At 37.9% G+C, this 17,275-nt stretch overlaps 1 protein-coding gene across 1 annotated transcript; it reads right to left on the bottom strand.

The window, feature by feature from the left end:
- Window positions 1-5,286: 5,286 nt before the first annotated feature.
- On the bottom strand, window positions 5,287-10,696 carry LOC121316713 (dapper homolog 2-like). The gene is made up of 4 exons (XM_041251812.1): window positions 10,247-10,696; window positions 8,339-8,471; window positions 7,700-7,966; window positions 5,287-7,317 (listed from the first exon to the last, which is right to left on the bottom strand). The coding sequence occupies exons 1-4, from the start codon at window positions 10,517-10,519 to the stop codon at window positions 5,540-5,542; spliced, it is 2,451 nt and encodes an 816-aa protein (XP_041107746.1). The 5' UTR covers window positions 10,520-10,696; the 3' UTR covers window positions 5,287-5,539.
- Between the last annotated feature and the right edge of the window lie 6,579 nt (window positions 10,697-17,275).

The raw sequence follows: 17,275 nt of genomic DNA, 5'->3' as shown, positions 1-17,275 counted from the left end.
ACAAAAAAATTGGATTGAAATAAAGGCATTTTATTTGCATTGCTTTGCTGCTTTCCCAATCAGCTTGAATGACATATACCTGCACACCTTATGTGATGGTAGAGAAAAGTCTAAAAAAGGAATGCCAGTTAACAATACCGTACTGAAATTAGGAAACGTTCTTCAACTAAGCAGCCAAAGCACAGCTTGTTTTTGCAAATATGCTAAATAGCCTAGCTTTGCCACACAGTATTGCAGACATTGTCAGATGAACCTTATAAAAACAGATCTAAGAAATCAACTGTTTACAGACATTTTGGGTGTAATTCTGACTATCAAGACTGCTGTTAAAACAGCACCTGCTTCAGACCAATAAGAAAATGATCCAGTCTGCAAATGTGTCCATGTATAACCATTAGAAGTAAATAAGACCTAAAGAAATGTAAGTACACAAAACTAGTTTATAATGTATTTTATTGTGTCTGGTATTTTTTAAATTATGTCAGTAAAAACAATACAGTGCTAGTAAAAAAAAAAAAAGGCCTCTTTAAGTCTGTTTGTCAGTAAAAACAGGATTGCAAGGTTGGGAACCCTGGAAGTTAGGCTCCAGTCTTAACCCTTTACATCCTGGTGTTGCTGCTCAGAGAGGGTTGTATTTTAGTATGTTTTAATTTTTTATATATAGGGTTATTTATGTTTTTCAGCTTATTACTATTAAAGAGATGACAGACACAATCATAAATCATAAATATTGCTTTCAAGACTCACTAGAAAATGTACTGGTACACAAGCCCTGCATGGAGAAGCTCTTACATGACCGTCATTGTAATGGTGCTGAAATTGGGTTGATGCATGAGAGTTGCTGGTTCTTTGGTTATTCACCAGCTTAGGGTCATTCTAGTGTACTGGGTTATGGAACTTGAATACATAAATCATAACTGAGGGAGGTCTTTAGAACATGAATGAAAACAAATATATTCACACAGTAGACTGGCAGGATATCCTCAGAAGGTAAGCCCGGCAAACAGGATTCCTTTTAAGCAGTGCTAACAGTAGTCCATAACTTCAAAATACTCAGTTGGAATTCTAAGGTAAAGCTTATCAAAAAAACTCAAGCCGGTGAGTGTCTTCATCAATATGCAAATGAAGAAGGCATTAGCTGAAATGTTTGTTTACTTCATTTAGTTTCTTATAAGTTGTACCTTAGTGCTGATAATGGGTTTTTAATGTCTGACAGAAAAAAAAAAATATTTTAAACTAGGACTGCTTTACAAAAATACAGTATGTTTGTGTTTGCTCTAAAACAAACAAATCAAGAATGAGTAATTAAAACAACTGCATTCCTCTAGACCAAGACACACATCTCAGTAATCAAGGATCATTGAAGTGAGCTTTACTGCCAGGATCAGACTGAAGAAAAACTCAGCGTTTGACCCCGAGATAGTAAATTAGCATCTTGTAATCTTACCTACATCTTGTCTTTCGTGTTTTTTTTTTCAGTGACGGTAAATCTTTCAAAAACACTTGTCTACCTGAGCATCTAATAAATGATAAATCTTGAAAGGAGAAAAATTACCCAAGATGATTTTGATTGCGTGGAAAATACTACAGCTACCTTTACTGCAAATAAATAAATGCTGGAGTGGCTGTCTGTGCAAAGTGTGTGTAAGCATACAAACAGATTCCTTCCTGAATGCAGTTAGGGTGTTTGAGTTTTTTGTACATTAGCTTTCAGTAATCAAGTAGTTCTTTATATTGTTGTATGCAGTGTGTGTGTATGCATGTGTGTAAAAGTTCCATGTTGTAAATTCTGTTTCTAACTGTTGCTATGAGTTCCTCTGGGACACCACTAAAAAAACTAGACAGCATGTCTCAACTAGACCTTCCTGGTTAGCAAATTTGAAAAATAAAAGAACGTCCCTCTTGACAAATCATCCAGCTGCTGCTCGCGTGTTTTATGAATGGCTTGTTGTGTGATTACTGTAAGTGTGCTCTGTCTGCTTCCAAATGATTTGCAGCTTGCAGCAAAGTGCAGTCCCATGTGCAAGTCTCTCTTGAACAAAGTCAAATCTCAGCTATTTACACAGCACTTTGAACAGTTAAACATGTGTGCAGAAGTAGCAGACTACAATTTAACCACGTAGTACTCTAATTGATTATCTGGAGTATAATTACAGTTGAGTAATCCTGGGACTGAACCCTTTGTGCACCATTTAAGGTTTGCTGTACAAGGACCATTTTTAGGACCAGTTTTAAGGACCGTCAGGAGTACCAAGAAACTTAGGGGTTTATTCAATTGATCTTAACAGTGGAAGACCGCTATACCACCATCATTAAAATAAATTGGAAAAAATATATGCCCTGTAACACAAAGAAGTACAATAAACAAGCTCATTTGCATTGTAGTTTATATTCTGACAGATATGTTTCGCTGCATCTTGTGTTCACGGTACTGGGGATTTCTCATGTTGTTGTCTGTGGTTACGGTATGACTCTTAAGTTGTTTGCTTTGATCAGAATCTTAGCTCGAGGTTCTAGGCCACTGTCTTCAGTGCCCTGCTAATGGCTGAGTCCTGTTTTGAAAGGATCTTTATTCATGGTAGGAGCTGCAGGGGACATTGTTTTTGGGAAGCCCCTCCCATTCAGCAGAGATTCCAGTTACTCACAAAGGAATGACAGTCACATTCATTAAGGTAATCTGTCTGAAATCCATGTTTCCGTTCCTAAATACCTGTGATGATTGCAAACTACCTCTTACCTGAACCAAACACAAGCACAGTTGTTGACAGCCAATACTGGGTCGTTGTTGTCTTTCACTTCAGCTAGTTCTTTCAGGGTTAAACTATCTAGCCTTATTTTACAAATGGTTAGAACGCATCTGTTTAACTTTTTAGATATGAGACATTTCCAATGCAATTCATATCAAGTCATTTGTGAAAAGAGACAGCCCTTGTGACTGAAACACATCCAGCCTTGTCCTTTTTAGTAAGTGTGGGTATGGGTATTACCTTTCATAACGGTCAGTGACCTACAATATGTTTAGCAACTGTGACATTGCTAATCTTTACATCTTGTCTGACAAGCCATGTCAGTCTGCTTGAATTATTAGCACAGTCAGCTTTGGAAAATTATCTCATGTTAGGATATTGTCTATAGTTTAAGAAGCCTGGTGTTAAAACTTCATGCTGATATTGGACTCAGCTCTTGCCAAGACACAGCTTTTTTTATTGTAAACTAATGTGATCTATTTGTGTTTTCTTCCAGCTGATGATGCAGATATCCTTCTGCCTGGTGTTGATGGCTGAAGTGTAATGCTTGTCCCAGAGATCACTTTATTTTGCCTCCCTGGCGCGTCAGCACACACAACGGCTGCAATGCTGGCTCCAGGGATCAACCACTGTGCAGCTTCCTTAGTGCATCAGCATGACAACCGACAACTGGCTGTCACTGTGAACTCCCTCTATACCAGCACCCTAACAGCATTATGGGATTCATATGCACCAATGTATTTTACTGTTTAGATTAAATGTTTATACTTTAGAATCTTTTTTTTTTTTTTCAGTAAGCCAACGTTAATGAATATCTTTGTATTATAAATGCATCATTTATGTTTTTCTTTTTTATGATTAATTTAACATTCATTCAAGCTATTCAAAACAGGATTCCCTGGTTTTTCTGGCATTTTACATTATTTCTTTTAAATACAATTTTGCCAAGAAGATTCAATCATTATTGCCAATAATATAAGTAGTGTAAATCATGTAACTAACTTAATCTTTCCAAAAAATAACCAAACCCCCCCCCCAAAAAATCATATTATACAGCATAAGGATTTCACATATAACTATTAAACATTCAAGAGTGCTGTAAAAGATTGATACTTGATTAAATATTGAAATATGTCATTGAGTTGTATTTGATGTTTTGAATACATAAACCACAACTTTTAGCACAAAATACTTGCTTGGAAAAGATACTGCAATGTGATCTATAAGTAACCCACCTTCTACTGTTAGTGGCATCTAATAATGCCCAAAGTGTAAGATCTGGAAGCATTAAGAGAAGCTGAGGTCAATGCACTTTCACAGCTGCATCTCTTCTGAGAATAGACATGATTCAAAGGGACAACACCAACACTATTTCAAAACTGTCTTCCAGCTTCGATGTGAAAAAAAGTTTCTTGAAAGTAAAAAGGAAATCCAAGGTCAGTTAATAGAAAGTGGATGTAGCCTGAAGATCTCTTTTGAAATTCATTACTATTGAATTTTCCAGAGGCGGAGATCCTGCGATGTCTGACAATAAAGAGTGGGATTACAAAGATAAAGAAAAGCCTAGGGAAGAATGCTGAACCACTCCCTTCAATCCCCATGCAAGAATATCCACAAAGTAATAGAAAACCAGAATTGTAACTAACAAACCTGGGTGTTTTTCTTTGATTTATGATTCTTGGTTTCACCAATTTACTCTCGCAACACAGTCAAGGACTGCTAGTCTTAGTTTAATGGAAACTGCTGTTACGAAACAATAGTACCCCAGACTAAGAAACTATCCCTTGTGCCTTTAAGGATGCACAATCCCACTAGCTAATTCTGAGTCAATATGCGACCATTGTAAATACAAGCTGACCTATAAGTCAGGCATTACTCTTAATGTTGGTCTTATTTCTGTTTCTGTCAGGTGTGAAATGTCTTTAAGAAACAAGGCACTGGGACCAATGTGTCAAGCAAATTAAAATCATCCTGCAGCTGTTTACAACAGCAGTAACAAACAGCTGGGATGCAAATGAGTTGCGAACTAACAGAAGGAAGTGTTGTGCTCACCCTGCTGCCCTAGGAAGGCTGGCTTTGTCGAGCTATCAGTATTTACAGCACATTGGTTTATGATGTAACAATTGCTGGCCTCCTCCCATCATTGAAATGTGTTTAATCCTTTCATGCATGAAATATTTCACAAAATGTTCTGAAAAAAATTGTTTCAATTTTACACCCCTATATGAGGTCACCATACTTGAAAGGTACTGGGATTGTAGTAATGTTAGAGATTTACAATGACTACACAAGTAATTGTATTGCTTACAATTATTTTCGATTGGCTGATGGAATGGATTTGGGGACTTTTATTTAGTATTAAAAAAATTAAAAAAAAAAAAAACAATTCTACAGAAACTATTAAAAATAAACTTCTGCTGATTTTTTTTTTTTTTTTTTTTTTTACGAGTGTTTGCAATTCTGGTACGTGATGTTGTTAATTAACACAAAAGAAAGCCATCATTTCCTCAAACATTAAATAGTTTTATTAACACTTGTATTCAACACTTTAACAAATAGACCTTTTAAAGAAATCAAATAAGGTATTTGCATGAAAAGTGTAAAAAATAAAATAAAAAAACATTACAGAAAGTTATATTAATGTATCCATTAGACATATAATATGGCTCCTCTCCTGCCTACATAAAAGGTCACCTACAGTTCAATGAAGAATGTCATTCTTTTTTTTTTTCTATTGTCTTGTAAAACGGGATGGACAAAACATGGAGTCTACAAGCTGCTATGCTGAGGAGCTACACCATGGTCATAACTTTTAAAGAAGCCGGCTGGAATTTCCGAATCTTCTTTTTCAGTGCCTTTGATGCTTTTATGCGGCAGGGCCTGGGCTCTGCCTGCCGCGGCTTCGTCAGAGACACGCAGGCTGCTGTGGGGCCCATGGCTGCCTCTGCCCAGACCAGCTCGCTTTCGTCCGTCTCGTCGGAATCCAAGGTGAGGCTGCTGTCGCTGGAGTCGTCCGAGTCTCCGTCGCTGGACTCGCTGTCCCCGAAGCGGTTGGCTGTGTGGTCGCTCTGCTCTCCCTCGCTGGTCTCTGCGATGGTGGAGTGGAAGAGGGAGGCGCATTCGGCAGAGTACTCAGACTGGTCCGACTCGCTGATGGCATCCGAGTAAACACAGCGGTGGAGCTGGTACTGGGGGGGCCCGGCTCGCATGCTGGAAGTCCGCATCACTCCAGGTTTCCGCAGCTGCTGCTGATGCTGCTGATGCATGGCCTGCGCATGGCCAACGGCACCACCGTAAGCAAAGCGAGCCGAAGCATGCTTGCCAGAGATCTCCACTGCGGACTGCCACCTGCATGTCTGCTTTTTCTTCATCAGATCTATGGAAGCTCTTGGTTCTGCTGGGTAGAGATTGTGAGCTCTATGTGGCGCTGGCCTGTGGGCAAACTGTGGCTGTCTAAGACGGGCAGGATGCAGGCTAGACTCTGAACATGACCTGCTGGCTACTTCTCCTGCATAAGTGGGATGCCTGACAATGCCCTTTCCCCCATGATGTTTATTAGGGAGAGCCCTCTCAGCAGGAGTCCTTTTGGCTTCAGGCATTTCACAAGGCAGCGGTTTTACAATCCTCTGCTTGTCGCTGCTTCTACTCTTCAGCTTTACTGCCTTTGTCTTCTTGCTGGCCTGTCTGACCTTCACTTGCTGGGACTCGGCAGGGACAAACTTGGCGTGAACAAATTCGGATCTGGAAAGCTCCTCAGAGCTTCTCCCCTCCAAGTTAGCAGTGCTGCTGCTGTGCTTTCTGTTTGTCTTTCTCGACAGTACTGCTTCTTGTAGTGCTTCCCTGGCGCAGTTTTCAGGGTAGGGTTTTGCCTGCATTTTCACAGCCCTGCCTGGGCAATTTCTAATGTGCTTTGCAAATGAAGAGTTCTGTGTGTCTGCCTGAGGAGGATAACAGACAATTCTAGATTCCTCCAAATGCTTCTGCAGCTGCACAACACTGACGCAATTTGCAAGGTCTTCTTGTCTTGATTTTTCAAGTACCATCTTTATTGTGGGAACAGTTTTAATATCCTGTGCCTTTTTGTGTATCAGTGCTTGAATACTGACACATTCTTTTTTAACCATTGGTGGGCTGTTGAGGTTACCTTTTGTCCTCCCATTGCTGAGAGGAGAGCTTTCTTTCACGTAAGTCACATTTTGTTTACTGCCGTCTTGCCGGATGTTTGCTTTGCTCTTACTGTGCTGAATCAGTCTGTTTATGTAACCACTAGGCCTGCTTTCAAACACTGGCCTTTCCTGAACTGAATTTGTGGGCTCTGCTGGGGTTGCTTTACTCTCTGCAGTGGAAGCCTCCCCACTCAGTGAAAATAGGGGGCTCTGAAGAGCCACAGCGTGAAGGGGGCTCGGGTATGGGTACACGTCATTGCCATTCCTGGACACTAAGTTGCTCTGGTACTTGGGGTCTACAGCTGTATGCTGTATATCGCTGCCATGGCACAAAGACGAAACAGACTTCATGTCAGGGACTTTCTTGCATCCCAATGCTGGGTTCATCAGTCTTTCTAAATCACCTGAAATTAGTACAAAAAAAAACTGAAATGAACAAAGAGTTTCTGAAAACCATTGGTAAACAGAAATAGGAGAAATAACTGTAGAATAATCATGAATGCCACAGTAGAGTAAAAAGGATAATGTGCAACACTATGTGACTGTGATTCAGCCAGGTAGCATTCCTTGTTAAGACTGCCAATAGAATTTCAATGTGACTAATAATTGTATTGTACAATATAGACCATTTAATGTACCGCTCCTCCATTTTGTTTGGCATGACAGTTCTCACAATGGTTTTAGTTTAAACCCAAACCAAGGCCTCCACTGTAGGAGTAGAAATAAAGTGAAATTCTCCTACGTATATATATTTTTTAAACTGTGGTTGTGGATGTGATTAATTACCTGTGGAAACAGGTCTCTGTCTGGAATCAGCGCTGGTCCTGATTCTGCAGCCTGCTCGGATATACATGCCCTGCTGCTGGAGGCTGCCAGCGTGGACAGTGGTCTCGTCAGCTGACCTCGGGCGGTACTCAAACATGCTGACCCGGGACCCTGGCTGGTGGCAGGACGGTGGCAGACTGCTCTGGGATGAAGACATGCACTCACTGTACACAGAGGTGCACGAGTTGGAGAGAGAACAGGAGCCCCCATCACTTAAATCATAGAAACCTGAGATCGAGATAAAGGGAAAAGAAAAATGTTTACAATTCTCCTTTAAATGTATTAGAGGAGAAACTTAAAAACAATTGTGTGTAGATTTACCAAGCTTGTGTTCTAAAGCAAGGTTTGAACCACTTATTTTTTTTTTTTTTTTAAACAGAAGAAAAAAAAAACATGAACATATATGATTACACACTGTTTAAAGTGAGGGCACAAATCTTGTCCTTTGTTTTTCTTCACAAGGCCCTCACAAATGCACACCTAGCTGTTTATTTTCCCCTATACATATTAACACCCCCCTCCCCCTTCTATAAGAGCAGCTCACGAAACAGATGACTCGTGCATATGATAGTATGCACATGAATGGGAACGCCTTGTTACCTGAGCTGGGCCTGCTGTCACTCTCCAGATGTTCTGTAGACACCTTCGACACATCAAGTTTAAGTTCACTGATCTGAAGATCCAGCTGCTGCAGATGACTCTTAAGCCCAACATCTTGCCTCCTCAAACGAAACTTAAAAAAAAAAAAAAAGACAGGAACATTATTGCAATTACCTTGGTAAGCAAGTTAGAAAGAATAAAACAGTGAACACTTTGCATCTCCAACAACAGTCAGTTTAATGAATACGTTTGAATAGGAGTCTATGTGTGAGATAACAAGACCCCAAAACTGACACACTGCTTTCTAAGTGAACACCCTTACAGACCCTAAAACTGACACACTGCTATCTAAGTGAACATTCTTACAGACCCCAAAACTGACACACTGCTGACTAAGTGAACACTCTTACAGACCCCAAAACTGACACACTGCTGACTAAGTGAACACTCTTACAGACCCCAAAACTGACACACTGCTGACTAAGTGAACACTCTTACAGACCCCAAAACTGACACACTGCTGTCTAAGTGAACATTCTTTGTACAGATGGGCCAAAAGTACAAAAGGCTGGGAAGTGTAAAGTGTAAAATAACAAACTGGGGAAGTTCGGGGTCAATTATTCAACACTTGTTCAACTTGAAAAAAATATTTGTTCACAGCACAGCAGAACTGAGCCTGCACAGATACCCTGTAGTGCATCAGTAAGCTGGGTCACATTTTGGAAGCTGCACTCCGAATATAAGGCTTAGTAGTTTGTGATTAACAGAGACAGGTAATTTATTATACCCCCCAGAGTGAAACATGATGTAAGGAATAGGATATTGGTTACTTAAAACTACAGGCTGCACATATTTTATGTTGGAACTCGACAGTTAGTCCAAAACATCAAAGAAATGAAACACATTAAATGTGTAAGTTAAACATCTGGTCCACATAATTTATTACCGCATCTTTTGTTCAACGCGTTACTCGTTTTACCGCATGACGTCACACAGAGCGCTGAAGCGTTTGCTTTGATGCTTTATTTTACTGAGCATGCTCACAGTATTATTCGTTTTTTACCCACACAGACCTTTGATCTATCTTTAACGTTACTTGGGTGTTTACTGCTGTATTGTACAGATAACGTTCAGTTTATGATAAACTACATCAAACCATTACACCAATAAACGTGAATTATTATAAACTGCTAAAATTGCAATTCAATGGATCTGCAGAACTGTTCATGATGACATTTCTCCTATTATCTACCCAAAGTAAAGGCCTTAAAATATTTTTACTTTCTAAGCAAGCATTTAATCTTATTATTACTATGGCTAAAATATATATTCCGCGCTAATTTGCCAATGGAATAATTTTGCTGCTGGCGCTGAAGAATGGAAATGTAGCTTTACAAATAAACCACATGCACACTGCACAGTCTGTAATTATGAGCTGTTTTGATTTAAATGAATAATGTAACATGTAACATTTGGCATAGGCAAGCCCAAGCTTGCATGCAAATGTACCGCATCCTGATCCATGAGAGAATACAAATATATATATATATATATATGTACATAAATTAATTATGGATTACCTAATTAAACATTTGCTTTACGCATCCAACGCGTGCTGTGTGATTTTCACAGTGTCCAATATATCCGCTATATTGAACTGAATGTAATCATTACTTTGCCCTGAGCTATGGTCGGGAATCGATTTGCAGCCCTTAGCTAAACGCATACAAAACGTTTGGTTTTGCAAACCCTTACATTAATTAGCAGCCTGGAGTGTTCAAAATTGTAACTCTGCTTATATATATATATATATATATATATATATATATATATATATATATATATATATATATATATATATATAGACACACACATACACACACTATTAACCAAAGAACTTTGTCTTACCAATTGCTCCTTTAATGAGGCTAATGTCGCTTCCAAGCGCTGTTCCTCGGAGTACCTATCCAGCATCCTCCCCTCTCTCTGGGACGACAGTGAAGACCTTTCTTGGTCCATTTCCAAAGTTTCTTGCACCAAGTGTGCCTGCTTCACGTTCAGCAGATGTAGTTCTTGCAATCCAGCGAGAGCTGCTTGTAGCCTTTCCCCGACCCTGCAGCGGTCAATCCCCGCGGTCGTGGTTAAAAGTGCGGATCCAGAGGTTAGCTTTCTGTTCTGCATGTCTGACGGAGACCTTGGAACATGACAACTAAAAACAAAAACTGGTGCTTCTTAAGTGCAACCGTAATACGAGATTGGGACGCCGTTTATCACTTCATTAGCAAGCAAGTCCTGGCTAGCACATGCTAATCCACTCACAGTTCTCGCATGAGCTATCGCAGCTGGTCAGTATTGATGTGACGCTGGGTAACCACCTACCTGTGCTGCACACTAATCCCCGACCAACCCCTTTTCACAGAACGGGCTCCCCCCCCCCAAAAAAAAATGATTATTTCATTGGCTGGGAGAAACATACAGATGTTACCGGCCAAAACAGGCATCACTACACAAAAACGTATTGCGAGTTCCCGAATTCTAGCCAAGTCTGCGTGCTAACGAACACCATACTTCGCAGATAAATAAAAACACTGGGATCATAAATTGTTAATTAGACACTGAAATCAATAATACGAATAGGTCAGGCTATGCAACCCGTTTAAAGGCCATGTTGTAAATATTAGCTTTATAATTTAAATACGAAAAATATTTTAATTATGGTACCTAAAACTGATTAGAATTGCATTAGAATGTGCTCTTACTACGAAGTGAATGTGGGCTTTTAGGTAAACGCTGGCTTTATCGTCTAAAAGACTGCAGAACAGAACTAGGCTGTATCCTCTGTAGAACGCGTGTTTCGTATTATTATTATTATTATTATTATTTATTATTATTATTATTATTATTATTATTATTATTATTATTATTTTACATAACTGCTTTGACTGCTGCTGTAGCAACGCGTGTTTATGTTTATTGGCATTTACCATCAGTGGTTTTACAGGGGGTTATGTATTAAAGGTAGGTTTAATGTGGGCGCTGTTTATGTAGTTAACTTTTCAAGATTTAAGACTACAGCTGTACAACATCAGAGACGTACACATCTGTCAAAGTAAATATTGTGCTAGAATGCTCTGAAAATCAACATGGAAAAACAAGAACCTATCTTTGGTTGGTGGTGCATGTCACGGTTTGTAGTTATTTTTCACAAGGTAGACGATTTTTTTCCTCTGCCTGTCATTTTCTGTCAATCCAAACATTTTTTTTCGGATTTCACAGACCCGAGTTAATTCTGCCTATGCTTTGCTGTAACATACCCTCGTGGTTAAGGTTATGTGTGTAACCTCACACTGCTTAACTCCATGTTTTGTTTGAATCCTATATTTCTTTTCGCATTATTTTCATATTGTGAATAAACCAGACAATACACTACGTATTTTGTATTTTAATCACACATTTTTGATTGTCAATTCTACAATTAAACTTATGTATATATTATATTAAGAAATTGTTTAATGAGTTGTTATTTATTTTTAATCCAATTTCTTCTAAAACTTAACGTTTATCTTATCTGAAAAAGTCAACAATAATTGCTCGCTTGTACATTGCCTGCTCTTATTTGTCGAGTCAGCTTACTGCCACCTAGCGATGCAACATAAGAATGCTTTTCACAGTACTGACAAAGCATATGGCACGAGTCAGCAATAGAAACACCCTAATGGCTTGACTGTACTATACGTACAATTATGTTGATTATTTGCATTTTTCTAAATAATATGGTCTTATTAGTTCTTAAAACCATACAGAAAGTTGAGGGCATACAAGTCTAATGGTGCATAGTGTGCGTGCGATTGGACAGGTACACATTTTAACATCGCATATAATATTTTATAATTTTTTATTATAGTGTTTTTTTTAAACAAATTAATAATGACAATCCTACACGCTAATTCTAAAAGTAATTTAAACAAACTCCTAGAAAACTTACATGATCACAATGGATGATGATGGATTATAACATACATAGGAACCTTATTTCATGTTCAGTACATGTCAGTTCAGGGCGACATCTGTGAACACCTCGCTGACCCATTATCGTGAGGACTGAAATACTTTATTTGCTTAAACGTACGTGCTATATATATATATATATATATATATATATATATATATATATATATATATGATTATATAATTATATATATACTTAAAAGATTTGACTGTTTAAAGTTTTAGGGTTATTATTCTGTAAACATTATCTAAACTTATGTTTACAAACAAAGGAAAATGTACAGCTAACAGCTGAGGCAACAGCTGGTGCTCATTCTCTGTGAGGGTCTGATGCACAGCTCCTATCAGTCCTTAAAAGCCTGTAAAACCTGGGGTAACGGTTCTTTCAGTCATGCCTTTAACGCTGCCTCAAATACCTTGTTCAATATGGGTGTTTTATTTTCATTTTAACAAAGGCAGGGGAGAGACGTTTTAATTATTTTTTTTCCACACTGGGTAATATTACAAAGCACGTCTCGTTTAATTAGTTAGATGACAGGAAATTATGTTATGATCACACTTTCTGTAATGGCGTCTATTTCATGTTTACTCTTGCTTTTAATGCTAAACTGGGATATGCAACTGCTGAAGAGGCATTTTCAGCACAAGTTAAGGGAAAGTTGCAAAATCCAGCCCTACTGTATGTTACACATTCCTCGACTTTCATTAGAAGTATTGGTAAATTGACACCTGCTTTAGTAACAATGGAAACCCAAGCTGTTTCATACCAGCATAATAACTGCATAATAAATTGGCTGCGTTTCATCACACCACTGACTGTATATCTTTGGTGTCACCCAATAGAATGACCTGTTAACATAGCTAAAATAGCTCAAATGAACTGAAACAACACAGAATGCTGGTTTCCTTCCTGGATTATTTATTTCTAGACTTTTTTAAATAATAATTTTCTCTTTCAGAAAAAATGTTTATTGCCAGAAGGTTGGGGAAAAAGAGACATCTACCATTATTTATAATGCACCCTTTCTTTAGATATATCTAACACATTTAAAGAGGTTTGATCGTTATCTCTAAATATATACTGTAACAGAAATTAAGTTACAAATACCTGCAAGCACTGATTTCAGATCTGGAAGACTGGGCAGACATGTGAACAATACAACTACTGCAAAAGCCTAAAAATGTACAGCTATGGTATTGATAATTTTCTATTCTCTGATTCGGTCTGAAACACAAGGTTTAAAGGGCAGTTCTTTTATATTATTCTTTTATTTTCTTGAACTTGTTCCAGACAAGAGTGTGTATTCAGATCACATCTGAGTGGAGGGCAGTTGATGGAGTTCCTGATGCCATTCGAGTAAGCAAGTGCTTTCATTGTTATCGCCTCGTGGCTGAACAATACAATGCAATTCCACCGCACAAAGGGTGTTCTGCAGGATCGTTTAACTTCCCCTGGTGGAACAGGTAGAAGGCTTTTCTTTGTACAAATACCTCACAAGAAAGTTGAACAGATTTATTTAAATGTATTGAGATTATTTCTAAATTGAAGTTCACACAATTGTGCCTGACAAAAGAATCCTGTTGGAAAAAAAATGAAATATGCATACAGTAGACTCCCGCTGTTATAACCTGAACTGTAATCTGAGCCACACGACCATAACGAAATGCATGCTATAGCAGCTGCTGAACCCAAACTTCAGTATCATCTTTTTATGATAAGTATGTATATTTCCAACTGCATGGATGAAAGTCTTCTGCTCGTAGACAGAATTCCATCGAAATGGCCCGTCTATTTCATTTTCAGTGATCTGATCAACCAAATTAGTAGCCCTACATGTAATATTTAGAATGATAACATGTAGTAAAGTCAATTAGAAGTGTACTAAATATTTGAAACATGTACTAAATAATGAGTTTTTGACCCAGGTGGCCTTCCATATAGGACAGTTTGTGTTTCAAAAAAAGGAAAAACGCATTTACTGTCGGGTGTCAAAAGTAATGTACTTTGGAACAAAATGCTGTCTTGAGAATGAAGTCGATACCACAATGAGGAAAATGTTTCACTGGGCAAAGAAACACAGCAGGACATATTGTAAACTTTTGTTTGCTAGACCAAAACACAGTTGTGCCTGCCTGTTAGTTATGCCTGTACTGTCAAGTGGCGATCGATTCATTTTGAACTGGAGAGAACACGAGAGATAAACAGAGAGGGAGAATGTGAGAAATGCGTACTGTTTGTTATTTAGTTAGGCGTGTATACTTATTTGTTATTTAGTTAAAATGCAGTAAAATCCACAGCTCCAGTGCTTTCATTTAAAAAAAAAAGGTTCTACTTAAATTTTCTTGATTGTAAATTATGTGAATAATGGCATCAATATGTTATTTTTCAGGCTATATTTAGTATAGCTAATGCTAATTATTTTTCTAATACCGTTACTTTACATATTTACAATACAGACAGATTGCGTTAGAATCTATTTTGTTATCCTTTTGGAGCATTTTAAGCAATAAATAATGTTTTAACTTTATAGCTTTGTTTTTATTTATTGTACTTCATTTTTACAATGGGGTTTATTAAGTCATTTGGAAATATATATGTGTGTCTTGTTGGAGAGGAGCTTCAGGGCTCAAGATGTGTTGAAGACAGCCCTCAGGAATAGACTATAGGAGTTTGGTTATGGGAAGGCCCTGGCAAAGTTCAGAAATGAAAAGGAAAGAAGGCGGTTCTGCACCACAGCTGGAAAAAGTGACTTGTGTAATGTAGAGACACCTTGTTTCTACCAGTTTTCTTTCTTTATCAAGGACATTTCAAAAGACATAATTTTTAGTGACAATACTAACATTTAATTTTGTTTGTTGTTCTTCAGAAACACAAGGTCAGCAAACTCTGTTGGCATGTTCAGTGCCCCGCCTTATATCATCCCCTTTATAATGCCTCCCTCGCATACCGCCAGCTATTCTCTCTGAATAAATGTCACCAATATAAAAGCAGTGCTATTTTTACCCGTTATATCGCCACCCCGCTGTCCGCCACCCGCCAACTTCCCAAACCAAGCAAACGTAAATACAAGCATTGTAGTTTCCCTCATTGTAGCGCCAGCAAAATAATCATGGCGAATTAAAACAACAGTTAACGTTTGACTCATAAACCAATATCATCAACACTCCCGCTCCCAAAGCAGAACAGAAAGTACAACATGGTGAGTCGATCCTACATTTAACACCAGAGCAAAAGAAACAAATCTGCATGTATGCATCTGAAAATAAGAAAGCAAGACATGGCAAATGTTTTCTCGCCTAAGTGAGCATATACTGTTAATCGAAGGACACCTGGAGACATTGTAATGGATAAAAACAAATGGCTTACCTTGATGGAACGGGTCGATTTGTTTAACATGAAAAAGGCTTGACGCAGTCTAACAAGTGACTTTTATAAAACACAGTTAAACAAACAAAAAGAGGTACACTAAGAGTTGTGTTTGTTTACATGCATGTTTTGCACACATGAAGGCTGACTTAAACTAAAGCATCAGTTTTATAAACAGCAATTTTTTTTTTTTTTTTTACCTTTCGTTTAAAAAGTGTTTGCCTGTACATATGAAAATATTTTTTAAAACTGCTTAAAAAAGAATGCTGTTGAGCTTAAATTGCTTTGTGAAATAAATAGACGGCATCGTTCAATGGAGGTTTTCAGCAGGCTTACAGTCGTGCCACAAACATTCAAATGACCAACAGTAAAAAAAAAAAATAATAAAATAAAACTCGTACGCTTTGTTTTTATGGAATTGTTGTTTGGGTGATTTGACACTAAATGATTAGATTATTTATTTATTTATTTATTTATTTTTTAAGTACAAACTGTTCCTCATAAGTAGTCATGTATGTTTTATACAGATGGGAAAGATGATAAAACGTCATTGGTAGACCTACTGTTGTGTTAAGAACTAGTACTGTAGTTTAAAAAAAAAGATTAACGTTTTATTAAAATTCCTGGAGATACTGTAATTACATAACTAACAAAATAAAACGTTTGAATTTATTTCAGACATAGCAGATTGTGGGTGGGTGTGGTTTTTTTTTTTTTTTTTTGACCCTCACTATGACCCCACCCTCGCTTATTTCCCGTTTTTAGCCATGTCCCTTACCAGGCGGTATAGAGAAGGTTGACTGCATGACAATACTGTGGTCGTGTTGGAATATACATCATAAACCATATTGACCTCCTCAATAAATATTTTGGTAGGGGGCCAAACTGACCCTCAAAGAGTAAGTTCTGGAGCAAACACTGCATTCCAAAAACTATGTTTGTAAACATGTAAGATTTATCGGGTTGATCCATCTGGTAAAATAACAAGTTGTAAGTGAAGTCATTTCTGAATTTCTTTTTCTACAAAGTCAAACTAAAATGTGCTTTGGAAAGTGGGCCAAAATGGCTCAGAATGCATCTGAGAGTATGTACAACCCAAACCACCAGCCAAAAGTCACCGAATCTGAATAAGAAACAGATGAAAAGCTGATATTAAATTATATAATGTGTTTATAGAACCTGTTGTGCTTTAAACGACTGAGGACAGAATCTGTAAATGCAGTGCATCACACAACACTCCATTACACCTATCATATCCAAACTTTACACTGCATTCTCCATGTTTAATAGAACCAGAGATGAAAACATCACACCACTGTATGACAAGTGTACGTTGGGTGTGCTAGAGCTTGCACACTCAAACAGCTGGCACAAGACCTTCTACACAAGCATAGGACCAAGACAGAGAGTGAATTCGGTCAGTTTAGCATTATACTCTTCACTTTTCATAATGATAACCAGTAGAAAACACAGTATTGGCATTACAGCAGTCAAATGTATTAAACATTATTATTCATTTTGTGCATTTAAATAATAGCCTTCCAACACCTGTTTTAGGAGAG

Source organism: Polyodon spathula, chromosome 6 (assembly GCF_017654505.1).
Source record: "Polyodon spathula isolate WHYD16114869_AA chromosome 6, ASM1765450v1, whole genome shotgun sequence".
Classification (NCBI taxonomy): domain Eukaryota; kingdom Metazoa; phylum Chordata; class Actinopteri; order Acipenseriformes; family Polyodontidae; genus Polyodon; species Polyodon spathula.
This window is presented reverse-complemented; position numbering and strand designations above follow the sequence as displayed.